The following is a 25920-nucleotide window of genomic DNA, read 5'->3' as shown; positions in this document are numbered from 1 at the left end:
ATGCAGGCCACAGTTCAGTGGAGGGTAAAAGTCCAGTGCACCAGGAACTGTTTGCCTCACAGGTGGAAACATAGCTTGACCATTTGCCATGGGTTGATCCAAGCCATGCTAGAACAGGGTGGTGCTCCTGAGCACCTACAGTACATCGATGACGTTGTATGGAGCGATAGAGCAGAGAAAGTTTTTAAGAAAGAAGAGCAAATAATCCAAATTCTTCTGCATACTGGTTTTGCTATTAAGCGAAACAAAGTGAAAGGACCTGTTCAAGAAAATCAGTTCCTAGGAGTAAAACGGCAAGATGGGCATCATTACATCCCAGTGATTGACAAAATCACTGCTATGTCTCCACCCACGAGCAAGGAAGAGACACAATCTTTTCTGGGTGTAGTGGGCTTTTGGAGAATGCACATTCCAAACTATAGCCTCGTTGTAAGCCCCCTCTATCAGGTGATGTGGAAGAAGAATAATTTTTCATGGGGCCATGAGCAACAGCAGGCTTTTGACCAAATTAAACAGGAGATAGACCACGCTGTGGCCCTGTTGCCAGTATGGATGAGAAAAGAACACTGTTGCTGGGGAGAAAGTTCCCACTTGGAGTTTGTGACAAAGAGCCTCAGGAAAGACCAACCCCTGGGATTCTGGAGTCAAGCGTACAGAGGGTTGGAAGAGTGCTACATTCCAACTGAAAAGGAGATCTTAACCACATATGAACGGGTTCGGGCTGTTTCTGAAGTAGTCGGTACTGAAATGCAGCTCCTTCTGGCACCTTGACTACCAGTGCTAAACTGGATTTTTAAAGTGAAGGTTCCCTCCACCCATCATGCTACTGATGCCACTTGGAGTAAGTGGATTGTGCTGGTTACACAATGAGCACAGATAGGAAACCTCAGCCGTTCAGGAGTCTTAAAGGTGATTATGGACTTGCCTGAAAGCAAAAAGCTTGGAACATCACCAGGAGAAGAAGTACTGCATGCTAAAGAGGCCTCACCATACAGTGAACTATCAGAAAATGAAAAGAAATATGCCCTGTTCACAGATGGATTATGTTGTATTGTAGGGAAGCATTGCAGATGGAAAACTGCTGTGTGGAGCTCCACACGACAAGTTGCAGAGGCCACTGAAGGAGAAGAAGTATCAAACCAGAGGTGGCCAATGCTTTATCTTTATACTGCCTTGTGGATGGTGGCAAATGCCTTATAGGGGTGGTTACAGCAATGGGAACAAAGCAATTGGCAAAGAAGAGGTAAAAGTATTTGTGCTCTGGAACTGTGAAAAAACATCGCTGCCCAAAGAATATGGTTTAAAGGTGTGCCACGTAGATGCTCATGTGCCCAACAGTCAGGCTACTGAAGAACAGCAAAATAACCATCAAGTAGATTGAGCTGCCAGAATTGAGGTGGCTCAAATAGACCTGGACTGGCAGAACAAGCGAGTTATTTTAGCTTGGTGGGCCCATGAGACCTTAGGCCATCATGGAAGAAATGGGATATATAAGTGGTCTAGAGGCCTAGAGGTAGACTTAACTATGGACACTATTGAGTATTCATGACTGTAACAAGTGTGCTGCAATTAAACAAGCCAAGAGGATGAAACCTCTCTGGGGAAAAGGGCAATGGCAAAAGTACAAACATGGGGAGGCGTGGCAGGTTGATTGTATCACCTTGCTACAAACTCACAGTGGAGGCAACCACTGGGTGGCTTGAAACATACGCAGTACCCCACGCTACCACCCGAAGCACCATACTAGGTTTGGAGAAACAAGTCCTGTGGCTACATGGCACTCCAGGAATAACTGAGTCAAATAATGGAACCCATTTCAAAGATTCACTTGTAAATATATGGGCCAAAGGACATGGCATTGAGTGGATTTATAATATCCCTTATCATGCACCAGTTTCTGGTAAGATCGAACAATTAGTAGCGTTAATGTGGGTTGTTAAAAACCATGTTGAAAGCAATGGGTGGAGGAATATTTAAGCACTGGGAGAAGCATCTGAAAGAAACCACCTGGTTGGGCAACAACAGAGGATGAGTCTATCAAAATGGCCCTATCCAATCCAGATGCCTGCATACTGCAGAGGGAGATAAGGTCCCTGTGGTACATGTAAAAAGCATGTTGGGAAAAGTGGATTGGGTTCTTCCAGCTTCTGGAAAGGGCAGACCTCTTTGTGGTACTGTTTTTGCTCAGGGACCTGGGTCCACTTGGTGGGTGATGCAGAAAAGTGGGATGTTCAATGTGTACCACAAGCAGATTTGATGTTGGGGGAATGCAGTCAGTAACTCCATGTATACAGATATGTGTGTATATAATGCATGTTAATTACTGTTTGTTTGTGTATAGATATATGTTAAGCATGATGCAGTGATGTGGAATAAGGGGTGGAACGTTGTGGTTTTGTGATTTTTGTTGTTGGTGGGAGTGGGAGTTAAAGAGTTAATGTTCTGGTTCCGTGGACTGCCTTTTTTTTGGCATTTCAGGCTGTTGGAGGGAAGGGGGGAACAGCATTCCCGGAGGACTTCATTGGAGCTCCTGGCAGAACACCAGCTACTCTCCCTCTCACTGACTCTCTCAGTTTGCTGCAGTGGTTCCCCTGCAGTTTAGAGTAAGGTCTTAGCATTGGACACTGCTGTGGCAGCAGCAGTGGGTCACCTCCAGTGGTACACATTTTCAGAAGTGCAGTTTGCAGACTCTTGTTCGTCACAGGCAAAAATGTGTAGCAAATGTTGGTGACTATGCTGAAAAGTAGTGTTTTGTAGCAAGAATGTGCTCTATCAAACAGCAGTAATGTGTTCTGTATATCTTTTGTAATTTCCATAGAAATAAATAGGAAGCATTACTTCTGCAGCAGCCTATATCCCTTGCAGGGCTTTACAGTGCAAGCTTAGCACTGCACTTGTGCTCAGAAAAATCTCACCATGATTGCAGTGGGAGGAGAGCCTGACTGAAAGCTGCTTAACTGGAGCATGTGTATACCAGCAGAGATGTGTCTGCCAATGAGAGAATTCTTTATTTTGGACATGTTAGTAGAATGACAGCAGTCTATGCTGATAGTTGCAATTGACGTAAATTGTATTTCAGAAAGGATCAGGATTTTAAAAGACATAGTCTTGAAGGTTTGAACATCTGCCTTTTTGGGATACAATTCAAGAATTAAAATTTCCCTGACTAGTGGTGTAAATCAAATGAGTGAAAGTTGTTGCAAATTATGACTCTAGTGCTCATCAGATGCTTCTCACACTTTTCAGGCAAGTTAAAAAATGCACTGGTAGTAAGGGTATACTTGCTGAGGTCTGAGATCCTCTACCTGCAGATCACTGAGAAGATGTATTTTTTATAGTTCAGAAGCACACTGTAGACTCTGGAATAAGCAGAGCAAGATCCTACATGCGTGCTGCCATGGGCAGCACCAGGAAAAAGCCAAACTTTTGTCTAATATTACAGAGTCTGTAGATTAAGCCTTGCTTTGTTGCGGTAACTGCAGTCTTACAATACCTCCACTTTTTGCTTTCAGTATTAGCCAGTCCTCAGAGCACACAGGGTTAGATTATTGTTCAGGTAGGGCTGTGCTGGAAGGCTGCTTCAGTAGGCTTATGGCTGTTAGGGTATGGCTGGGCCCATGCCTGCTGCCTGGTGGCCTGCAGAGCAAAGGTCAAAGGTGGTCTATACCAGACCTGCACCCAGTACAAATCACTCCCCAGGGCTAGAAGGACAGGTCATCCAGCAACCTAATACTCAGACATCTGCAAAAGGCACATGTAAAGGAAAAACCTTTTCATTTCTGCGTCAAACAAAACAATTAACATGATGTATGAATGTTTCATGAAAACAAGCAAAACAAAGCCTCCCTTTACCAAGAGTGGCATTTAACAAATCCTACCAGCTGTTATGAGCTCACTGCTCAACCTTTGGTTCCCTCCACAGTAACAGCAAGCAAATAAAAAATCATACTCTCCTTACTGCCATACCTGGTGCTGGATGCCACCTATCGCTGTAGGGCAGCTTCTTTTCCCCACCAGGCTAGCAGCTTGGCTCAGCTGTATGTGCAGGCTGAGAGAAACTGTGATGCCACAAGGCTATGAGGTGCCATCACCCCTTGGTCACACAGAATAGCCTGTGATCCATGTGAGGGAATTTGCAGACATTGTGTAGAGCCTGCTTCCACTCTGGAGAGAGAAAGTTGTTCTGGGCATTGCTAGGAGGTGATTTGGATATAAACAGATAAAGGAGGTATTAGAACTTGTCTCCGGATTTTTCATTAAAAAATTGCATTTCAAGTTGGAAAAATCAATGTGCTTACTCACTTTTCATTTGACTGTAAAACCCAAGAAAATGATTTTACTCTGCTCTCAGGAAAACACACAGAAAATTTATCTCCTCTGCTTCCAGTGACTGAAATGTAGAAGGGCTCTGTTGTATAGCATCTGCTTTTAAGGCATGCTTTTAGCACTCCATTTCTACTGTATTTTTGCAAAAAAAATTGGACCTAAAATACAAATTTCCCAGCTAATATAAATCAGCAGAGCTCCACTTATCTGGATGGAGCTATGTGATTTAAGCCCACTGAGGATTAGCTTGACCAAAGGCTTTATAAGCTTTTTGAAGTTAAAGGAGTGGTCTTGAAAAAAAAAAAAAAAGTGTAAGATTAAAGTAAACTACAGTTTTAACTACTAAATATTTCAAAGATTTGAAGTTTAGTTGTAAAAATGCACTGCATCTGGGGAGAATGCCAGAAATTTGCAGCCGATGTAACATATGCATCCATACACATATTCCACAGTTACTCAGTAGGTGGCAGTTAAAAGCCTAGATGAGCTGTGCAGTCGCCATTTAAGCAGCAGCACCAGCGGAGGATGAAACTATTGCATCTGTAACAGCAGAAAGCAGGAGTGAAGCTGCAGCCCAGCCAACAGCAGCACCCACCTGGACCCAGGGGAGAGTGCAGAGCTGCAGCCTGGGACAGGCAGCAGGCAACGGGCATCACAGGACTCAAGGCAGAGGAGGAGAGAACAGAGCGACAGCGCTGCGACTGAGACGTGTTCCCTTTCCTAGTAGAGAAAAACCCACAGCAGAAAGGGTCAGCAGCTGGTGTGATGACAGGCAGAAACTGAGGAAATTTTGCAGCCTTCTGTTCCTTCACAGGTAATTTTCTTTCTGTTATTTGTCTTCGTTGCCTTATCCATTAACATAGCTTTGCAAGGAGAGTAGAGGTTCTTTTACCTTGTCAGACCAAAATCCACATCTCTCACTCAGGAAAAATTTCAGTAGAGTTTTGCTTGAGTTAGAACTGCAAAATCTGATCCAAGTCATTACCACAGATACAGAATATGGCACATTACAAGCTGGGGCTGATATGGAAGCCAGAAACCTGTAACATGCATGCTGGCCAGTTTAACAGCACTGCTTTTCTGTTTATTGGGATGCTGGTCATAGCTTAATCACTTTCTGGTTTTTTTTTAACTGCCTTTCGTTAAAACTGAATGTACTGAATTTTGCCCTACTTATACACTGCCACTACAATGGTGTAAAGAGAGGGGTATTTTTTATTTTATTTTTATTTTCTATTAAAAATATTTTTATGTTGAAGCTACATTTTTCCTTATGTGAGGAAAGAACACAAAAATGTTGTGGGTTTCTTTGGAACAAACACAACTTTCACCATTCGTCTTCCAGATGAAAAATATTTTGTTTGTTCTGTAGATTGTGCGGTTCTGAGCTGAATGAATGAAAATAAATCATAAAGGGCTATTCTCAAGTAAGTGACATGAATTCAGAGATGACAGTACTTCCCCTTATGGTGTTTCCCCTGTAAAATGTGGGGTGTTCTGTATGCTGCAACCCTCAGCCACAGCTGGGTGAGCTCAGGCTGAGCAATAAGATTAGAAGTTTCATTTTAAAAAAAGCTTCCAAATCTCTTGTTTTTATGTGTGATTGATCATACATGTAGATGTGTAATGCCTGTTTATGAATGCACATACTTGCACATATGTGATGTGTGCACTCACATGCCTTTTCATATAAATGAAGCTGTTACAAGTGATTGCTGTTTTACTTTTGCTAGGGTTTATACTTTATTGTACCTGGAATGTTTTCATTCTAAAATGGTTAATTCTGGACCAGATGATTATTTTGGCTGTTGTTTTTCCCCCTTTTCTGACTTCACTCCAGTTTCAGGAGCTCCCTGCAGGGGGACCCAGCTGTGCTTACAAAATGCCTTAGAGCCTCGTTCTCGTGGAACAGAATCTGTGCCGTTGTTCAGGGACTATGAACTGTATGGTTTTGTGTGAAGAGCTAGCCAAACATGAAATATGTACATCAAATATGTAACTGCAAATCAGTGGTCCCATGGAACTGAAAGTCTGGGAAAATGACTGCTTCAATATACAGCAGTCTTCATTCCTGTGAAGAGCAAAGAACAAATGGGTATAAATGCGGTGTGAGTACACTCAGGATGGATGGTTTCAAACCATTAGACCACTAGCCTACTGAAATTGCTTTTTTGTTGAAGTTACGAAGAGGTTCTGCATGTTTTTCAGATGGAACGTCATGGAAGCGATTATGAAATTGTTGCCTGCAACAGCAGTGAATTGGATTTGATATTCTAGAAGGTCTCTTTCAATGCCAAATACCATTCTTGCAATTCACGGGAAGTTGCTTACACTGAAAAATCTCTTTGCAAATTGGTCAGACACCTGGGAGGCACAGTTACTGCATGTCCCACAACAAAACCAAATGCAAGCACATTTTTCTTCTAGGTTTTGCTGTACTTCTGTTTGAACCACTCTAGCACTAGAGCAGATACATAAGCCCTGATACTTATCAGACTAAACGATATCCCCTTCGTATAATGCAGAACAGGTCTCTATGGAAGACTGGAGCTCGGAGAGAAAGTTCCTCCTGTCCGAGTGGATTATTATACCAGCGCTGCAGTCTGCGGTATCAAAAAAACCCGCAAGCCTCCCAAGGTGGATAAGATTTATTCTGTCACTGCCGATTCTGAAATTGCTATTAATCGTGGTCCTAGTTTCATTTGAGTTTCAACTGAAAACTTCACTTTTATGCTAACCAATACATCTGCCCCTGTAAAAATCCCATCATCGCATGTAAAAATCAAAGACACACCTTTTCATTGTGACAGAGTGCACTCTGTTCCCCCAGGCTTGGCTTTAAAAAATCACATTAAAAACTATTTTTGCTCAAAGATTCTCTTACAGAAAAGAATGATCACATTCAACTCTATATTCCCTTTTCTTCTACTTTATTTTCTTTTTAATCAAATACTTTTTTCTCTGTATTGTTTTTTATCGAAAGGATGGTATTACACTGAATTGCTCTCAAGCTGCAGTAAATCTCAATAATTATTCTGTAATAACTAACTAATCAGCTTCCATGTGGCATGTGAGCATGAGGCCATTTATATTACTCTCCTTTTCAAATGAACAGTTTTTCTTATAGGAAACAAAAAAAAAAAAAAAAGGAAAATTTATTCAAGAAGTTATTTTTTAGTTTCTACTCAAACAAAGGTTTTATCAGCAAATACTTCACTTGTCGTGTTGCAGTAAAATAAAAAAACATACAATTTATCTTATTGTTGCAAAGGCAGTGATAAAAGGTCATGTGACAATTCCACTGTATGTATAAATTGAAAGAGTGTACATTTTCTTTCATCACAAGCAACAATACTGATTAGCATTTCATTCTTGATATGAGTATAAAAAGAATGCAAAAATGTCAAAAAATGGGTATCAGTGTGTGACAAACATACTCTTCCACTCACACTGAAGTTAGAAGCACTTCCTCTTGAGTAAATTCGAGTTGAATGTTAGACTTACGTTTATGAGATCAGAATATCTGAAAATATAGACTGACAACTTTTGTTTGTTCTTAAAAAGGTATTATGTGTAATCAAATTCTGGCTAACACAAATTGCTAATACATTCCTGCAAAGAAAACGCATTGCAGTTTTCTTTATGTGCTCAAACATTAGAATGCAGATGTGTGTTACTGAGAAAGTATTTTTTATTTTTAAAACATAGACTTTTGAAAGTAAGCTACTCGTATAATACTCTCTAGGTATGCATTTTTTACTTCAGAATAGAAAGTACAGAAACCTGGGAAAATGATTAATATGAAAATGAAATTGCTTTCCTGTTTAAAAGTAACACGTTTCAGTAACGAAAGTATTCAGTTTTGTAAACATTTTGAGCTGCAGATTTGCAAAGTAATTGTTAAAGAAAATGCACATTACAGCATATGTATATATAATATATATAAATATTTCCTATGTTTTTGATCTGTGGACAATTCCTGGTGAAAGCTCAGGCTTCTTCCTAGCACTTGAAACCGTACTGTCGACAGAACTGCACTAAATAACCATTTGTGAGATATCCTTCCAGGTCCTGAAACCCACTGTATTAATCTATTCACAAGTTCTTGCCTAGCAGTTGCAAAATGTATTTCATTGACTGATAGTGTTTTTGGACAGCACACTATGCAAGGCATGGACTGAAAAGCAGACAGTGTTATCCTTGGTTAGAACTAATCCACATTGTTTTGAATGGGGAGTGGCTTAGTCTGTATAAGAGCATCAGAACTATCTCAGTAGTCAAGACAGCAGTCACTACATGTGTGGCAAGAAAAGGCAACAGTAGGAGCTATATACTCCCTAACAAGTCAATCAACCCTTCATCTCTGATAATGCTGTTTCTACGGAAGTGTTTAAATAGTCTCAAGTTTATGTGAGGGAATTGAGGACTAAGGAGGAAAGGCAAAAGGGCCATTGATCTTTGTACAGTTTTTTCTGCTGAACAGAAACAGTCTTCCAAGAACATGCACAGTGTTGTGTGTCAATTTGTACTTCTATATGCTTATGTTTTTATCATGAATCTCATAATATATGGGAATTAGCACCCAAAGTGTTTAGAGCCAAACGTTTACTTGAGAAATTTTTGTTTTGATTTTTTTTTTTCCCCGTATTTTTCTAACTTTCTTCATTAAGGAAATCTTTTAGCCCACACATCTTTCTGTTAGATACAGAAAAAAATAAGTTTCTTTTTGAGGGGTAGTGGGCATCTAGAGAAGTTCACCACAGCGTGTATAGTCATACGTCATACCCATAAAGAGCATCTGCTCTTAAAAAACAGACTGAGAGATGAGACTTAGTCTTCAACTGTGCAAATGTTCATATGAGTGAAACATTTCAGTGAGAAGTTCTACAGCTCTATCCAATGGCATTACGGGGTGAAAAGTTAATATATAAAATTGTAATTTTTTCTTTAGTAAGATTAATTAAATTCATGGTAAACTAAACAAACCAGTTGTTATGATGGGGAGAAAAATAAAAGTGTATGGGTTCCATAGAGATTTAATACCATGCTGTTTTCTCAACATTTTTATTTCTGTGTTGAATTAACAAATACCTATCTACATACATGCAGAGTCTCTAAGGTTGCTCAATGACATTTGTCTCTAAGCACTTAAAATATTAACATACTGCTTTACCAAATACTCCAATAGATAAATAAATCTGAAAGTAGTTCCAATTAAGTGAAGTATCTAACATGCCAGAAGTAGAGATGAATTCAAACAGACCTTGAGTGTAGATATTCTTTTTTTTTTTTTTTTTTTTTTTTTTTAATTTTAAGATTACCCTAACACTAACTGGAAAGTGACACCCAGTAGAACATCAGTGCACCCTTGGTAAAATTTTCATTTGGTATCATTTCTGTTTATGCAAGTGAGGAAGACCCAAAGAAATCTTAAAGATCTCTGGCACTGCGTAAATACATTGAACAAAATGCAGCATATTGTTATTTTGAAGTTATGTAACTGATTTCTTTGCATTTCAAGACTTCATTTTGCTATGGTCTAAAATGTTTCCCTATAATTTTGTCTTAGGAAGGTATTTAAAAAGTTATGTAACAGTTATGAGTAAATAGTGTCTTACTTACTATAATTTTATTTAATCTATTTTTTTAACGTTCATTTCAACAAATACTTCGACAGTACTAAAATATTCATATCTGCTTACAAAGATAGCAAGAACAATGTGTGCCTAAAAACCAGAGCTGACATAAATCAAGCATTACAACATTCCTGCAGTGAAGAAATCACAATTTATACTGGCTGATTATCAGGAAGCATGCTTTCAAAGAACACTTTGTTCAGCGTGGGAATAAAAAAGTGCTTTCCAAATGCACTACAACCTCATGTTGCAATGAAAAGCTGTTTTAAATGCCTTTTGAAGCTGTTCAGCTTTCAAATATGCCAAGATTTTCATTGATAAGAAAGTCTAAGCAAGAACAGAAAAGAATCAAATTATATATTGTATTGCATTAAAAGACAGAAATACCATTAGCATAAAATCCCCATTCTGTAAGTCTATATTCATTGGCAAACATTGTGATAATACTCCCACAGAAATATTTTTCTATAGATATGTACAAAATCCTTTCAGAGGCCTTCTTCTCTCCTCATTCATCCCGCTTATCTTTTTCACCCTTGTTGTCTCCATAAACTATGCTCTAAGCCACCATACTTCTAACAGCATTTTCTACTGAGGCTGGGTCCACCTTCCATCATGTATCACTGCAAAATGGTATCATCACTAGATAGCCTTACGGACTGTTGTTTTACATTCAGGTAAGGTTTTGAACCAAATGCACTGCTGAAATTTCATTGGATTTTCATGATGATCACGAGAATACAGGAACGTTTCCCTAGGCTTAATGAATGAATAAATAAATAAATAAATCTGACTGACATGAGATGATTTGATTTTGCCTGAGGAAGAAGAGCTTTCAGGAAATTAATACAGAGCATCTGACAAATGCTGTACTGTATATCAAACTGACATCTCAGTAGAATGTCATAAGAGCTCAAGAACTGGATCAGAGTTTCTGGCTCTGGATAACAAGTGTTAGATAAGATTTTTTATAGAAATGAGCGCTGCTCTAAAACATCTAGCCAAAAAGTTTCAAAGAAATTTGCAGTGTGTCTTTGGATGGAATTCTAACAATGCAACATGGTGAAAACGCTGCAACAAAACCAAAACTGTGACAGATCTGTAATGAGTATCTTTTTCTTAACTGCTTTCAATTATAAAAGGAGAAGAATTTTACCAGCAGCAATGGCTTATATGATCATAGAGTCATCAAACCACTGAGGTTGGAAAAGATCTCTAAAAGTCCAACCATCAATCCATTACCACTACACCCACTAAGCACTAAATCTACATGTTTCTTGAATGCCTCCTGGGATGATAACTCCATCAGCTCTCTGGGCAGCCTGTTACAATACTTGACTGCTCTTTCTAAGACAGTTTTTTTCTTAATACCTAACCTAAAAATCCCGTAGCACATCCCTCTCATTCAGTTGATAGATACCTGGGAGAAGAGTTCAGCTTCCACCTCACCACAATCTCCTTTCAGGTAGTTATAGACAGCTTTAAGGTCTCTCTTCAGTCTCCTCCAAACAACAATCCCAGCTCCCTCAGCCACTCCTCGTAAGACTTGTGTTCCAGACCTCTCACCAGCTTCGTCACCCTTCTCTGGACACACACCTCAACCTCAGTGTCTTTTTTGAGACGAAACTCAGAAGACTGAGAGGACTGAAACTCAACACAGTACTCAAGGTGTGGCCTCATTAGTGCTGAGTACGGAAGGATGATAACCTCCCTGCTCCTCCTGCTGCCAACTGTTTCTGATACAATCTAGGATGCCATCTGGGCACACTGCTACTCATGCTCAACTGATTGACAACTAATACCCCAAATTGTTTTCCTGCACAAAGGTTTCCAACCAATCTGCCCCAAGCTTGTAGTGCTGCTTGGGGTTTTTGTAATCAGAGTGCAGGACCCAGCACTTGATCCTTTTGAACTTCATCTCCCTGATCTCAGCCCCACAATGCAGCCAGTCCAGATCCCTCTAAAGGGCCTTCCTACTCCCAGGCAGACTGGCATTTCCCTGCAGCTTGGTGCCATCTACAAACTTACAGAGGGAGCATAAATAGCCTCACCCAGACCATCAATAAAGACATTGAACAGGACAGGCCTCAGTACCAACTCCTGGGGAACACAACTCATGAGTGGCCGCCAGGTGAATTTAACTCCATTCACCATCACTTTCTGGGCCCAGCCCTCCAGCTGGTTTTTTGCACAGCAAAGTAAGTACCTGCCCAGGACTTAAGCTGCCAGCTTCCTCAGGAGAATACTGTGGGACAGTGTCAAAGGCTTTGCTGAAGTCTAGGTAGACTATGTCAAGAGTTTTTCCCTCATCCACAGCAGGATCCCCTGATAATTGAAGCAGATGACGTTAGTTAATCAAGACCTCTCTAATGAACACATGGTGGCTGTGCCTGATACCTAGGTGTCCTCCACATGCCATGTGACTGTACTCAAGACAATCTGAATCATGACTTTCCCTGATACAGAGGCTGAAAGGTCTGTAGTTCACTGGATGCTCCTTACGACCCTTCCTGTAGGTGGGCTCCCCGTTGGATTCTAATGTTCTGTCTGTATTCTTGCCTGATATTCTAACCTAATTTTACTGTAGGGGGAAGTATACAAGTCAGTTCATTTTTCAGAACTTTTTGAAGGTATTTATTATGCAAGAACTCTGTCTCTCTGTCTCTTCTGGAGTGATAGAGAATTAATATATTATTAATGCCTCAAATACAAACATAAGAGGCAAGTCATAAATACAATGGGCAGAAAGGCGAAGAAACAGAATCACAGAATCATGGAATGGCTTGGATTGGAAGGGAGTCCAAGGATGACCAAGTTCCAACCCCCCTGCCACAGGCAGGGCCACCAACCACCAGATCTGGTACTAGGCCAGGTTGCCCGGGGCCCCATCCAACCTGGTCTGGAATATATCTCCAGGAACAGAGCATCTGCAACCTCTGTAGGCAGCTGTTCCAGCCTCTCACCACACTTTCTGTAAAGAACTTCACCCTGACATCCCTCCTTGAGCTTAAAACCATTCCCCCTTGACCTATCACTGCCTACCCTTGAAAAAAATTGATTCCCCTCCTTTTTATAATCCCCTTTTAAATACTGGAAGGCTTCAATGAAGTCTCCTCACAGCCTTCTTTTTTCCAGGCTGAACAAGCTCAGCTCCCTCAGCCTGTCTTCATAGGGGAGGTGCTGTAGCCCTCTGTCATCTTTGTGACCCTCCGCCAGACCCTCTCCAACAGCTTCACATCTTTCCCATATTTGGGGCCCCAGATCTGGATGCAGTACTCCAGCTAATCTGCAGATACATTTTACAAGTCATGAAGTTGTGTTGTCTAGGGGCAATGGAAATTAATTCCCTAGCTGCCGAAGAGATAGCATGTTCAGAGTAATGGTCTAATAGATGAACTAGGTGATCTTAGTGATCTTTTCCAATCTTAATGATTCAGTGATTCTCTGACTGTCATACACATATCTAGCAGTCTGTTTTAACAATGATTTGAGACACTTTTTGGAATAAAAAAGAGTTCAGTCTCACTTCTGCTCAGTTTGTTCAGGATGGCCATGATGAAATACCAGTTCCCATATGTAGTTTTTTGCTTTGGTAATGTTATTCCAGTAGGAATATAACTTAAAATCACAATGCTCATTTTAAATAAGTGATGAAGATATTCAATTATTACTTACCCAGGCCAAACTGTAACTCTGCAACATGCATAACATCACTTCTACCGTGTTTATTTCTCATACTGGGAAAGATAAATTCAAATTACTGAAGTTAGCTGCATTAATATCTTTATTTTTTGCTATTTCCTTTCCTAGATTTTCCCCTCTAGCTGAACAACAGACACACTGAGAAACATGCCGGAGCAAAGCAATGATTACAGGGTTGTTGTGTTTGGGGCTGGAGGAGTTGGCAAAAGTTCTTTGGTGTTGAGATTTGTGAAAGGCACTTTCAGAGAGAGCTACATCCCCACCATTGAAGACACCTACCGGCAGGTGATCAGTTGTGATAAAAGCATATGCACTTTGCAGATAACTGACACTACAGGGAGCCATCAATTTCCAGCCATGCAACGTCTTTCTATTTCTAAAGGACATGCTTTCATTTTGGTTTACTCCATCACCAGCCGACAGTCTTTGGAGGAACTTAAACCAATCTATGAACAAATATGTCAGATTAAAGGTGATACAGAAAGCATTCCAATAATGCTGGTGGGAAACAAAAATGATGAGAACCAAAACAGAGAGGTAGAAAGCAGTGAAGGAGAAGCTATGGCCAAGAAGTGGAAATGTGCGTTCATGGAGACCTCTGCCAAGCTGAACCACAATGTGAAGGAGTTATTCCAAGAGCTTTTGAACTTAGAGAAACGCAGGACTGTGAGTTTACAAATTGATGGTAAAAAAAGCAAGCAGCAGAAAAGGAAAGAGAAGCTGAAGGGCAAATGTGTAATCATGTGAAATTGCACTGACAGGAGTCTGTCATGCATTCTCGCCTTTCTGATATTACCCATGTAAAGCCTATACACAGCAAACAACCAGAACAGATCGTACTGATTGATATCTGTTTTAAAACAAATACTTGGAATTTGAAAAAAAAGAAGAGTTACTGTTGTTACTATCAAAACAGTCAACAATTGAAAGAATCATGCTCTCTAGATACCAGCGAAAAATTCAGGATAAGAAAAATCACGTGGAGCATATTGTGGAAGGCTTAGTAATCAAATCATTATATTTATATTCTCATGTAACTACAGTGGAAAGTACTGTATAATGCTAGAAAAAAAAAGGCAAATGCTTATGCTAGGGCATGTAACTGCATGCTGGATAAAGTTATCAAGAGTGATGTGGACAAACTGTTCTGTGCAATTTTCAGTTCTGACTGCTTAAGTAGTTTGAATAAAGTAATAATCTCAGATATGCCAAATAATCGATTTCTCACCAAAAGGAAGCACACTTAAAAGAAGTGGAGATTTTCTCTACCTCCCCGAGCATGAGATGCCCTTCCTGTATGATACAGTGTTTGAAATAAAGATGATGAAAAGCCAGCCTCTGCAGGATAAGTGGAGATTCATCTCCTCTGTACTCATCAATCCAGGAATTCTTGACCCCAAGGTATTTCAGAGGAGAAGATGCTTGCTGTTGAGGAGCATCAGGAAATATAAAAACAGTGTGTATATGGCAACAGATTACTTCTTCAGGGAGGACTGGATGGAGAGTCACCCACAAAGGCCTTTGTGGGAAAGGCTGACTTCAAGCAGTTCTGACGGATAAGTGAACAGACAGCATGACTTGTGAATGAACCAGAGGACTATTGAACACATGCTGCTGCTGGAGAGGGGTGTAGTAACAGGAAGGTTTTACTCTGTTTATCAGATTAGCTGAGTAAAACTTATTCCCTTAGGGAAGGGAAGGGAAGGGAAGGGAAGGGAAGGGAAGATCGTTCAACTGCTCTGTCATGGGATACTGTAAAACATTTTGAAGGGGATAAATGTCCAAAATATGAGTTTTGCTGGATATCTCTTCAAGCTTTTTCTTAAAAAAAAAAAAAAAAAAAAAAAATTAGAAGTGATTAAAGTTTGTTTCCTATTGATAGCAAATAACATCAAATATAGAAGAAGCACATACATTTCTTAGAGGACACACAAGAACTGTATAAATGACAATTTGTACTTTACAAACTGCTTTGACATATTAAAATAAAACATATTTTTAGGAAACTTCTGTGTCAAAATCATAGTATAGGAAAATGCAGTCTAGTACTAGTATTATTAATACGCATGCTGTTGTATTATGAATGTCTTAGAGCTATTCAAATACAGCATTTACATTGAAAATTGCTACCTTGTTGCTCTCAAAGCTGCTGCTTATCTTCTATCTACTAAAGTGTAGGCATTTCATAGGTAGGGTGATAGTTACATGTCTTTGAGCAAGAATTGCTGTTAATGCTGTCTCTAAACGAGCAGAATTTCTGTCATTCACTCAGAAAAGGTTCTGGCAGCATTATTATCAAGTGTAAACCTCCTACTGATTTCAAAGAAGACAGTTTTTGTGTTTTTTTCATTAGAAAAGTGAAGAAAGAAAAAAGGCTAAGGCTCTTCCTTAGCAATAAATTTCCCTCTTAAGCAGTACGTATTCTCCATTAATTCCAAAGCACTTTATACAAAAGACAGAATCATTACCTTAAATTTGCAGGTTGTGAATCTGAGGCACAAAGAGAAGAAGAGCTCATAAATTACCCAGCAGTGACAGACTCAGGAAGAAAAGCAGATCTCTCCAGTCCCACTCAAGTGCTGTCTGCCTTTGCTCAGACTGCCTCTTCAGATTCTTAGTTTCCAAAATATATAAAGAAGCTCGGTATAGCTTATATGGCTGAGTGTATCTTCTTCTTAGTGTGCCAGTAAATCAAACACTATTTCAGATCAGGGATGCAAAACTACCTTTAGTACGTATTTTCTACATGTTTATACATATACTCTGTTTGTAAGCAGATATACATATCTTCACTGCACTGGAATCCACTAGCAGAACTGGAAAGTCAAAAGATCGACCACACTCGGGAGTGGTGAGTCATACAGAGGGATTAACATTACAGAGACCTCCCACTGACATTAACAGACTGGTGCCTACTGGCACTGTGCTTGGTCCACTCCTAAGTGGTCAGCATGGAGTAACTATAGAAGCAGAAAGAAGACAAGGCTATGTAAAGAAACAGTCCTTTTAGAATTACTACTTTAACTGGAGGAATTATTTGTATGATGAAGAACCTTGCAGAAGTAGAATACAGGAGATCTGAATTAGACTCAAAATGTTATGACTGTAAGTACATTGCATACTGAAATTTGGATTTTGGCTTTTTTTTGAATGTGCCTCATAGAAAGAAAAAAGTGTATGTATAACCAGGAAATATACCAAGTAGTTGCCAGTTATTATTACATTTAAGGACTATTTCTGCTAATTCCCAGTTAATTCTTCTCCTGTTACATAATGGGCCATGTACTGTTTTGTAGACTTACAAGTGTCAAACCAAGGCCAGTAGAGAAGCAGTATTGCTCATGGAACACAGACCTATTTTTACCCTTGCATTTTTATTCTGGTTTGTACTCCTAGATTATATATTTGTTGTGTTATTACTTATCTTTTTCTTTTTCTCTCTCTAATTCGGGAAAAAATATGAGGAAAATACACAGCTTTATTAGAAGTTTGTTTTCTTCGGGGATGTGATATTCATATAATAATCTATTTTAAAACATACAGAAGAGATATGACATTTAAAATGTAAGATCTGCAGTGGATTTTAGCACCCAAATGTTTAGACAAAATAAGTCTTTACAACACATGACTTTTGTATGTATATAAAACGTATAAAATTATGTAGTTTTCATGAAAATGAGTCACTGTGATTTCATTAGCAAATATTTTATTCAAAAACTGTGGATATTAAGTTGTTTGTGCCTACAAGCTTCTTTGTTTCCAGTAATGTTCTAAACATAAGAAATAAAGTTTTAAATGAAAATGTAGTTTGGGAACATTTTTCTGTATTGTGTTTGTTTCCTAAGTATATTAACCATACTATTTCTAAAAATGGGAAAGAAAATACCCTAAAACAAAATAGAGTCGGGCATGTTAGCTAATGTCCTAACGTCTGCACCTATACTAATCTGAGTCCTAAAAAGTCCTAAGCAGTAGAACAATATTGTCTTACTTGACATTTACTCTTCCTTTATTATGGTGAGACAAAGCATCTTTAAGTTCAAAGTGATTTAGTGCTTGTGCTTCTGCTACTTCGTTTCTACCAAATGCCTGATGTTTTCACAAAATTTTCTACTATGGCACATAAAAAAAAATAATAATAATAATAATAAAAAAACAAGGATTACAGCTCATTGGATAAATGAAATTGATAGTTTTTGTATGTAACCATAATTCATACTCAGCAAAGAGAGGAATCAACAAATAAACTTGAATACATAGGCACTTTTGTAGGCATTTTAAACATTGAAATATTGAGGATTTAGTGTAAATTTCAAAAAAATTCTACTATTCCTTTCTTTTGTCATATACATCATCATTCACGGAGCATACCCTGATACTGACATGGCATACCCTGCTACACTGGTTGTTCTATGTTAGTGCAGGAATTTGCACAACATAACTGCTTTGTAGGTATTTGTCCATCAATTTGTTCACATCAGCACTACAAGAATTACACAGTTTTCTTGCCTCTGAGTTTTTTCTTTCATTGTTTACAATTTGTTCCTTTTAACATTCAAAGTTTTGAGTACGTATGAACCCTGTAGGTCACTGGCATCTCACTACCTCATATATATGTTCTCTAATTAATTCAAATGTTTATTTAATGTAGAGAATGGTACCCAAAGTGCTGGTGCCACTCTGAGAGTTTTTATTTTTACTATAGTGGGATCTTCTATTAATATCCTGTAGGGTGCGGTGGATTCCACCTGTTCAGAAGAGGCGACAAGCTGGCTAACCTAGTGAGGCACACTTTAAACTGAAGGACTTAGGGGGCAGGGTCCATGATGGCAACGCTCATGGCATTGCAATCAAATGGAGAAGGATTTAGGACAGCCATAAGAGTAACAAATGTTCTTTAACTGCCTCCAATTACAAAAGCCAGAAGACTAGCCGCCTCAAGAACCTCAAGATATGCCTACAGGAAATCTTTCACCCCTCTAGGGATATCTTCACCCTCTGCTTTCTTGAAGTGCCTGTATACCAGTACACACAGCATGGGGAAATAATGTCTTGTTCCACATCTTCATCATCTCCTAGAAAGAGTCTAATTCAGAGCGACAGTTAGGAGCCTGGAGTATCTCCTTTGCAAGGAAATACTGAGAGACCTAGGACTGTTCAGCCTGCAGAGATATTCAAGACCAATCTGGATGCCCACCTATGTGACCTGCTGTAGGGAACCTGCTTTTAGCAGGGGGTGTTGGACCCAATGATCTCTAAAGATCCCTTCCAACCTGTACTATTTTGTGATTCTGTAAAGTTCAACTTAACTCATGTTGAAATCAGAGGAAGTGCAGAACATAAAACATCTTTGAAAACATGGACCTGGATACATCTTGTGAAGGATGCAGACTCGGCTTTAAACAAACCAGGATAATATAAGGTTTCATGTAGGTTACTTTGCTCAAGTGCTTCTTTTTTAATGAGCCATAATGGACCTACCATGAAGTCATAATGGAACTGAACCACAGAGGGTCATTTGTTTTTTGGTCAGATCTACTTATGCCTTATTCAGACACTAAGAAATCATCCAAAATGGATCCTACAAATGCTGTTTTATCCCAGTGCCATGAAAGCTGTGGATGAGAGTGTCTGTCACATATAAGCTGCCACTGTATTCATTTTAGTAGAAAAAGCAGATGAGGTATAAAAAATATTTTTTCTGTAAGAAGAAGAAAATCATTTTCATTCATTTTTAGGCAGAGATGGAGAGAGTATCAAGCTGCTAGTCACTCTAATATATACCTGCTTTTGCTCAGTGATGTTGAGAAGAGCCTTTGCCTGTGATTTTTCCTATCCTTATTTTGTTCAGTTCCTGCTGTCAATTAGCTTGGTCCCCTATCATGCACCAGCCTTTGGTAAGATTGAATGGGTTGTTGAAAAGCATGTTGAAAGCAATGGGTGGAGGAACATTTAAGCACTGAGAGAAGCATTTGAAAGAAGCCACCTGGTTGGGCAACAATAGAGGATCAGTCAATCAAAATGGCCCTATCCAATCCAGATCCCTACATACTGCAGAGGGAGATAAGGTCCCTGTGGTACATGTAAAAAGCATGTTGGGAAAAGTGGATTGGGTTCTTCCAGCTTCTGGAAAGGGCAGACCTCTTTGTGGAACTGTTTTTGCTCAGGGATTTAGGTCCACTTGATGGATGATGCAGAAAAATTGGGACATTCAGTGTGTACCACAAGGAGATTTGATGTTGGGGGAGTGCAGTCAGTAACTCCATGTATACATATATTTATGTGTGTGTATGTTCAATGCATATTAATTATTGTTTTTTGTTAGTATATGTTAAGCATGATGCAGTGATGTGGAACAAGGGGTGAAACGTCATGGTTTTACTATTTTTGGCTATCAATATTCCACATCATAACATCATGTAGTGCGCTGGGAGTTAAAGAGTTAATGCTCCAGTTCCAGGTGCCTGTCCGAGAAGAGAAGAACTACATACCCCAGAGCACTCTGTGTTCAGAGAGGAGATGAACCCCCTGGCAAGGTCACTAGACCAGGCTCTCCTCCCTGCTGCTCAACCCAACTGCACATATCATCTCAGCATTAGTGTAAGGCCTTCAGTTTTCAGACACTTTCTCTCATTATATTTGATTTATTAGCTCCAATTCTAATTATATTGTATTATATTGTATTATAGTGCATTATCTTGCATTCCGATATCTGATACAGTAAATTAGTTTGTTTCTCCTCAGATCATCACTGCTGTTTTGTTTTGGGGTCCATCTATGTATCCACCCTTTATCCCCTGTTTTCCCCTTTCCAGACTTGAGGATTCGTGGATCCCTCCTCTCCACTAGACAAAATAGGGCCAAATCAGCCTGTAAACTGTTGACAGCAGTCACAAGGGACAGTGTCAAATGCTTTGCACAAGTCCAGGTAGATGACTTTAGTTGGATGTTCAGCAGGGCACACAGCCCTTCTCCCTGTTATGCACACAGGTGCCTATGAAAAAAATCTGCAAAAAGCTGTGAAGTGACTATATGGTCACCTCAGCTGAGAAGCTGACAACAAGAAAGAGAAGGCCTCTGTCAGTCCTCTTTTCCTGCTATATGAAAAGAGACAGATGTTCTTCTGTATGAGTTCATAGCCATGATAACCTTACAGTAAGGTCCTTTCTTTCCACAAGCCTTGGAAAAGCCTATTTTTACAGTGAGAATAAAATTTATTGCTCTGGAAGAGCATATTTAGAAGCAGAAAAAGGCATGATTACAGGCAGACTGTGGTGTGACTGTGGATGTTGAGTGTGGAGGGAAAATGGATTAGTGTGTTTTCAGTGGTAAAATGTAGGAAGAAAATGATGAAATAAAGAAGGAAAGAAAAAAGTGAAATATGTATATAATTATATGCATATAATTATAGTTATCCTTGTGAGAAAATCTATTAGGATACAAAATTCAGAGTAAGCAGAAGTCAATATCAACAATCAAAAAAATTGTTCTGAGTAAATTAAACAGTCTGAAATTCTGCCTTCCTCTTTTGCTGTCAAAGATATATTTGGCATAGTGGCTCTCTGTTTCTTTTCAAACTCAAATCTGAGTTTGTTTCAGTCTTTGCTTTTCTAATCGCCAAAGCTGAATGCCACTTTACAAAAACTGACAAGACATTCCTGTAGAACAGATCATCATTTTCTTTGATTAACCACTAACAAAGTTTGCAGTTACTTAACAAGTCCAGTGATCAGAGGGATAAAGTAACTCTCTATCTTCATGTGGAAAACAGTTATGCAGTAGTACTTAAAGTATGCCCAGATCACAGAGCTGAAAAATATCATTGAAGACAGATGAAAACGCAGAATTTTATTGCTCAAAGAGTAGGGAAAAGAAGCGGTAGTGTCTCTGGCTACTCTGTCCCTGCCCCTCCTCTCCCTGGGAAGAGCGGTCAGAGAGGCTGCACTCACCACGCTACAGTTGCATTCACCACAGCACTTCCTGAGTGCTGGAAATAGTTTACAGAGGGGAGAAGCAAAGCAAGAAGACAACTGTCAGTAACATCCAAGTGCTTTTTCCCTCCTCTAGAAGCAGCTGCTGCTACATGTGCAGTGTTGTGTGAAGGGAGGGGAGAGCGGGTGGTGCCTCACTCCAATTTATAGGAGTGAGAGATTCTTTTAATACATGTATACCCAATGGCAAGATTAAGACACAACAGGTCAAATGTTAGCCTGTCCCACTTATTACAAATCCTAGTTGTTTAGGGAGATAGGGAAGGGAAGACGGGTGATAGAAAAGATAGAAAATAAAAGCAAGGGTGTCTGTAGGAAGCAAGACGGAGATAATCACCACCATGGGTCCTGCATAGTTTGTAGTTCAGTCGCTGGTCTTCAGGAGAAGTGGGTCGTCGGTCACTGTTGTTCAGTTGATGATGACGATGGCGATGACCCCTTTCTAACGGCAGTAAAAACTTATTTATAAGTCCAAAGTGGTCGAGTCAGCTCCTTTTGAAGTGACTGCTTCTGGCTTTTGGATCTTAGCAGGAACTCCTTTTGTTCCCATCTTCCAGGCTTTGCCAGCAGATAAGAGGAAGCATGGAGGTTCCATCTTGTATCTTGCCTTCACAGCATACAATGGTATCAATTCCCCAATCTCCCATAGCAAGCTGGGGTACTTGGTCACAGGCCAGATCTTCCACCAGTAAACAGTCCTGGGCACTCGATTCCAAAGGCAAACAGCTCCAAAGAAATGCTTTCAAATATAAAATCACACAGTGATGCCAACTGCCACACCCATCTCTCATCTCCTAGATAAGTCAGAGTCTTATAGCAAGAAATGCCTCAGAAAGCAAGCTTTGAGCCAGAAACAAAGAAAGGTTCAGACAGATGGGAGCAGACCTGGGGTCAGCAATGCCCTGAGATGGGCAGCAGCCGCAATATTCCCTGCTGTGGGTAGACAGAAGAGACAGGAAGCACACATGGTTCCTTGTGCCCTGGCAGGCACTGCCTATGCTGTGAAGGTCACATCAGAGGTGCTCAAGCTTGAAGCCTGCATTTATTTTATGTACAGGCAGTGTGATTTAACAGGAACCTCAGCAGGGGCAGGTTCAAAGGCCTTACACAGAAATAATTTACCAGCTGAAAACACACCTGGTCAACAAATAACAGGTAAAGAATAAACATTTATTTAAGTGAAATATTTACTTCTTGTACACCCTGATCAAACCAGATTGTTCAGAGCTCTGCTCTTTCTTCCCCTGATGAATCTAGTCCAGCACATGATCTGGGACAGGCATATATGATATGTTACCCAAGTGGAATAGGGAGGATTTATATATTGTGCGTAAACAAGGTGTTGTGAGGAGGTTCAAAAAAGATGTGACCTGAATAAAATATACTTCAACTTCTCTGCATGGCCTCCATAGCTGTCCTCAACCACAGATCTGCATATTTAGAAGTTAACTTATTAAAAACTTTGGGTCATTTAGGCTACACAGCACTATTCTAAACTTCTCATATAAACTAGTTTACAAAAATCTGTATTACACTGCAATCCAGAAAGCATACTATTCTACACCATACAAGCGTATGAGATAATGCATTTTTAAATGCAAGATAGTTGTTATAACTGTATTGCCTTTACTGTTATGATGTCTTCAGTCTGTTATCTATGTTTCCTTAAAACTTGAATGTAATGCAATTCTACTGAATCTTGTAAATTAGAAAAGAAATTTCCATATTAGGCCTGTTTTCAGCGAGAGATTTTTAAAGTGCATTCAGTGGCAATTAGAATTTGAAGTTCCAAGGAAAATTAAGTCATTTTGTAGAGACAGTATGAGTCATTTCCCACACAGATATGTTTTATATTTTGAAATGTTAGTAGAATGGTATTTTAGAACGCAAAGCAGAAGCTTGAATAGGAACAGTTCGAGCTTGTATTTTAACTTTCAAATACATTGACGTATGTGCAAATTCCGCTTTTTTTCTGAAAGCCAGAGGCCAAACTCAATCCCAATTCAGTTAAGAATGAAATTGTTTCTATATTTTCCAGTTTCTTTCCATGAATGATGTATTTGGGAGTTGATGTTCTAGCAAACTACAGATTTGGAGATTCTGAAGTGTTGCGGAGAATCATAGAATCACAAAATCATAGAATGGTTTGGGTTGGAAGGAACACCCTATATCATCTTGTTCCAACCCCCCTGATATAGACAGGGACACCATCTACCAGACCAGCTTTCTGAAAGCCCCATCCGGCCTGGCTTTGAATCCCTTTAGGGACGTAGCATTCACAAACTCTCTGGGCAATCTGTTCCAGTGTATTACCATTCTCACAGTAAAGAATTTCCTCCTAATATCTAGTCTAAATATGCCCTCTTCCAGTTTAAAGTCATTTTCCCTTTTCCAATCACTACATGCCCTTATAAAAAGTTCCTCCCCATCTTTCCTGTAGGCCCCCTTCAGGTACTGGAAGGTCGCTATAAGATCTCTTTTGAGCCTTCTCTTTTCCAGGCTGAAGAGCCCCAGCTCTCCCACTCTCTCCTCGTAGGGGAGGTGCTCCAGCCCTCTGAAATCTTCACAGCTCTCCTCTGGAACTGCTCCAACAGCTCCATGTCCTGTCTCAATGCAGGGGCAGAATCACCTCCCTCAACTTGCTGGTCATGCTTCCCTTGGTGCAATACAGGATAGAGTTGGCCTTCTGGGCTGCAAGCACAGTGTCAGCTCATGTTGAGTCTCTCATCAACTGACACCCCCAAATCCTTCTTCTCAGGACTGCTCTCAAGCCATTCTCCACCCAACCAGAATCTGTGTTTGGGACTGTCACTATGAATGCAGGACCTTGCACTTCCATAAACCTGTAAGGTACGGTCGTGGACTTTTGGGAAATCTTTTGCATTTTTTCTTCTATAATACGCAGGAGACTTAGGGAATATATGAAATGAAAAGTTCATTTCTCTATTTACTTTTAACATTCTCCAATAATATAGCTGTCATTTTTTTCAAAATCTATCATCCTTTTCAAGTTCATAACATGCAGTGAAAATCTGTGGGGTTTTTTTGTTTTTTGTTTTTAACACATCAGATTTTACTCCCTTGATTCTAATTCTTACATTTCACAATTCTCCAGGGTCAAATAAAACAGCTGATGTTTCAGCTGCTGAGTAGTATCTACATTAAAGCAAAGACATTTCAGGCTCTTGAGTGTCCTCTCTGCCAGCAATGGGGTGCATAAGGAGCTAGGAGGGGACAAAACCAGGACAAGTGTTCCAAACTGGCCAAAGCAATATTCAGTAACATGGATGCCTAAAGGGCGAGTTGGCCAGGCTGGGTAGCCACTGTTAGGGGACTGACTGTGCATCAGTTGAAATGTTGGAAGAAATTACACTGCTTATCTCTTGCTTTGATTATTCTTTTGGTTGTCATTTTTTCTGCTCTTTATTTTTTCTTTTTTTCTTTCACGCCTTATTAAAGTGTTCTTATTTCAGACCACAAGTTCTTGAACATTTCTTTTATATTTTGTCCCCCATCTCACTGAGGGTGGAGTGAGCAAACTGCTGTGTGGCACTCAGTGTCCTGCTGAGGACATGTGCCCACACATTAATGCCCACACATTAACACAAGGCAAAACCTCACACAAACACTTAGTCATTACAAACCAGTAAACAATCTTAACTCAAGTCTGGTGTGATAGTTTAGTGCTTTCTCTGTAGTGGAGTCAGACATGCTTGAAGACCAAATCAATATGTAATTAACTCCTTGTAAAAATAGAGAAAAAATTGTACTTGCAAGCCTGTAGGAATTGCTGATGTATAATATTTGATTTATTTACACTACTTAGATTTCTAAACATCATTGGTTTTTGTTTATGATCACTTTGTGATAATTTATTTTTATTTTTTCTTTCTTCTCCATCTATCCTGACTTTGAATGTCTCCAGGGATAGGTCTTCCACCACATCTCTATGCAGCCTATTCCTGTACCTCACCACCCTTATCTTAAAAAACATTTCCTTATTTCCTGTTGAAATATCCCCTCTTTAAGTTTAAAACCATTGCCTCCTGTCCAATCACCACAAACCCTGCTAAAGAGTCAGTCTTCTTTCTTACAGTTCCCCTTTAGACACTGAAAAACTACTCTCCCAGGAGGTCTCCCAGGAGCCTTCTCCAGGCTGAACTACCCTTGCTCTCTCAGCCTGTCCTCATAGGAGAGGTGTTCCATCTCTTGGATAATTTCTGTAGCCCTCCTCTGGACATGCTCCAATAGGTCCATGTCTCTCT

General features: G+C 39.7%; 1 protein-coding gene and 1 long non-coding RNA gene across 2 annotated transcripts in view; both read left to right on the top strand.

The window, feature by feature from the left end:
• The first annotated feature begins 4848 nt into the window (after nt 1-4848).
• Nucleotides 4849-15357, top strand: DIRAS2 (DIRAS family GTPase 2). The gene is made up of 2 exons (XM_042866249.1): nt 4849-5140; nt 13773-15357. Exon 2 carries the CDS (start codon nt 13812-13814, stop codon nt 14409-14411), a length of 600 nt encoding a protein of 199 aa, XP_042722183.1. The 5' UTR covers nt 4849-5140; nt 13773-13811; the 3' UTR covers nt 14412-15357.
• Nucleotides 15358-15411: 54 nt separating this feature from the next.
• The window catches only part of LOC122177185, a 41685-nt gene continuing 31176 nt past the window's right edge, over nt 15412-25920 (top strand). The window contains exon 1 of the long non-coding RNA XR_006177970.1: nt 15412-16769. This is a non-coding gene — a long non-coding RNA (uncharacterized LOC122177185). The remainder of the gene's footprint in view (nt 16770-25920) is intronic.

Source organism: Lagopus leucura, unplaced genomic scaffold, assembly GCF_019238085.1.
Source record: "Lagopus leucura isolate 7727_CA_CO unplaced genomic scaffold, USGS_WTPT01 Super-Scaffold_810, whole genome shotgun sequence".
Lineage (NCBI taxonomy): Eukaryota > Metazoa > Chordata > Aves > Galliformes > Phasianidae > Lagopus > Lagopus leucura.
This window is presented reverse-complemented; position numbering and strand designations above follow the sequence as displayed.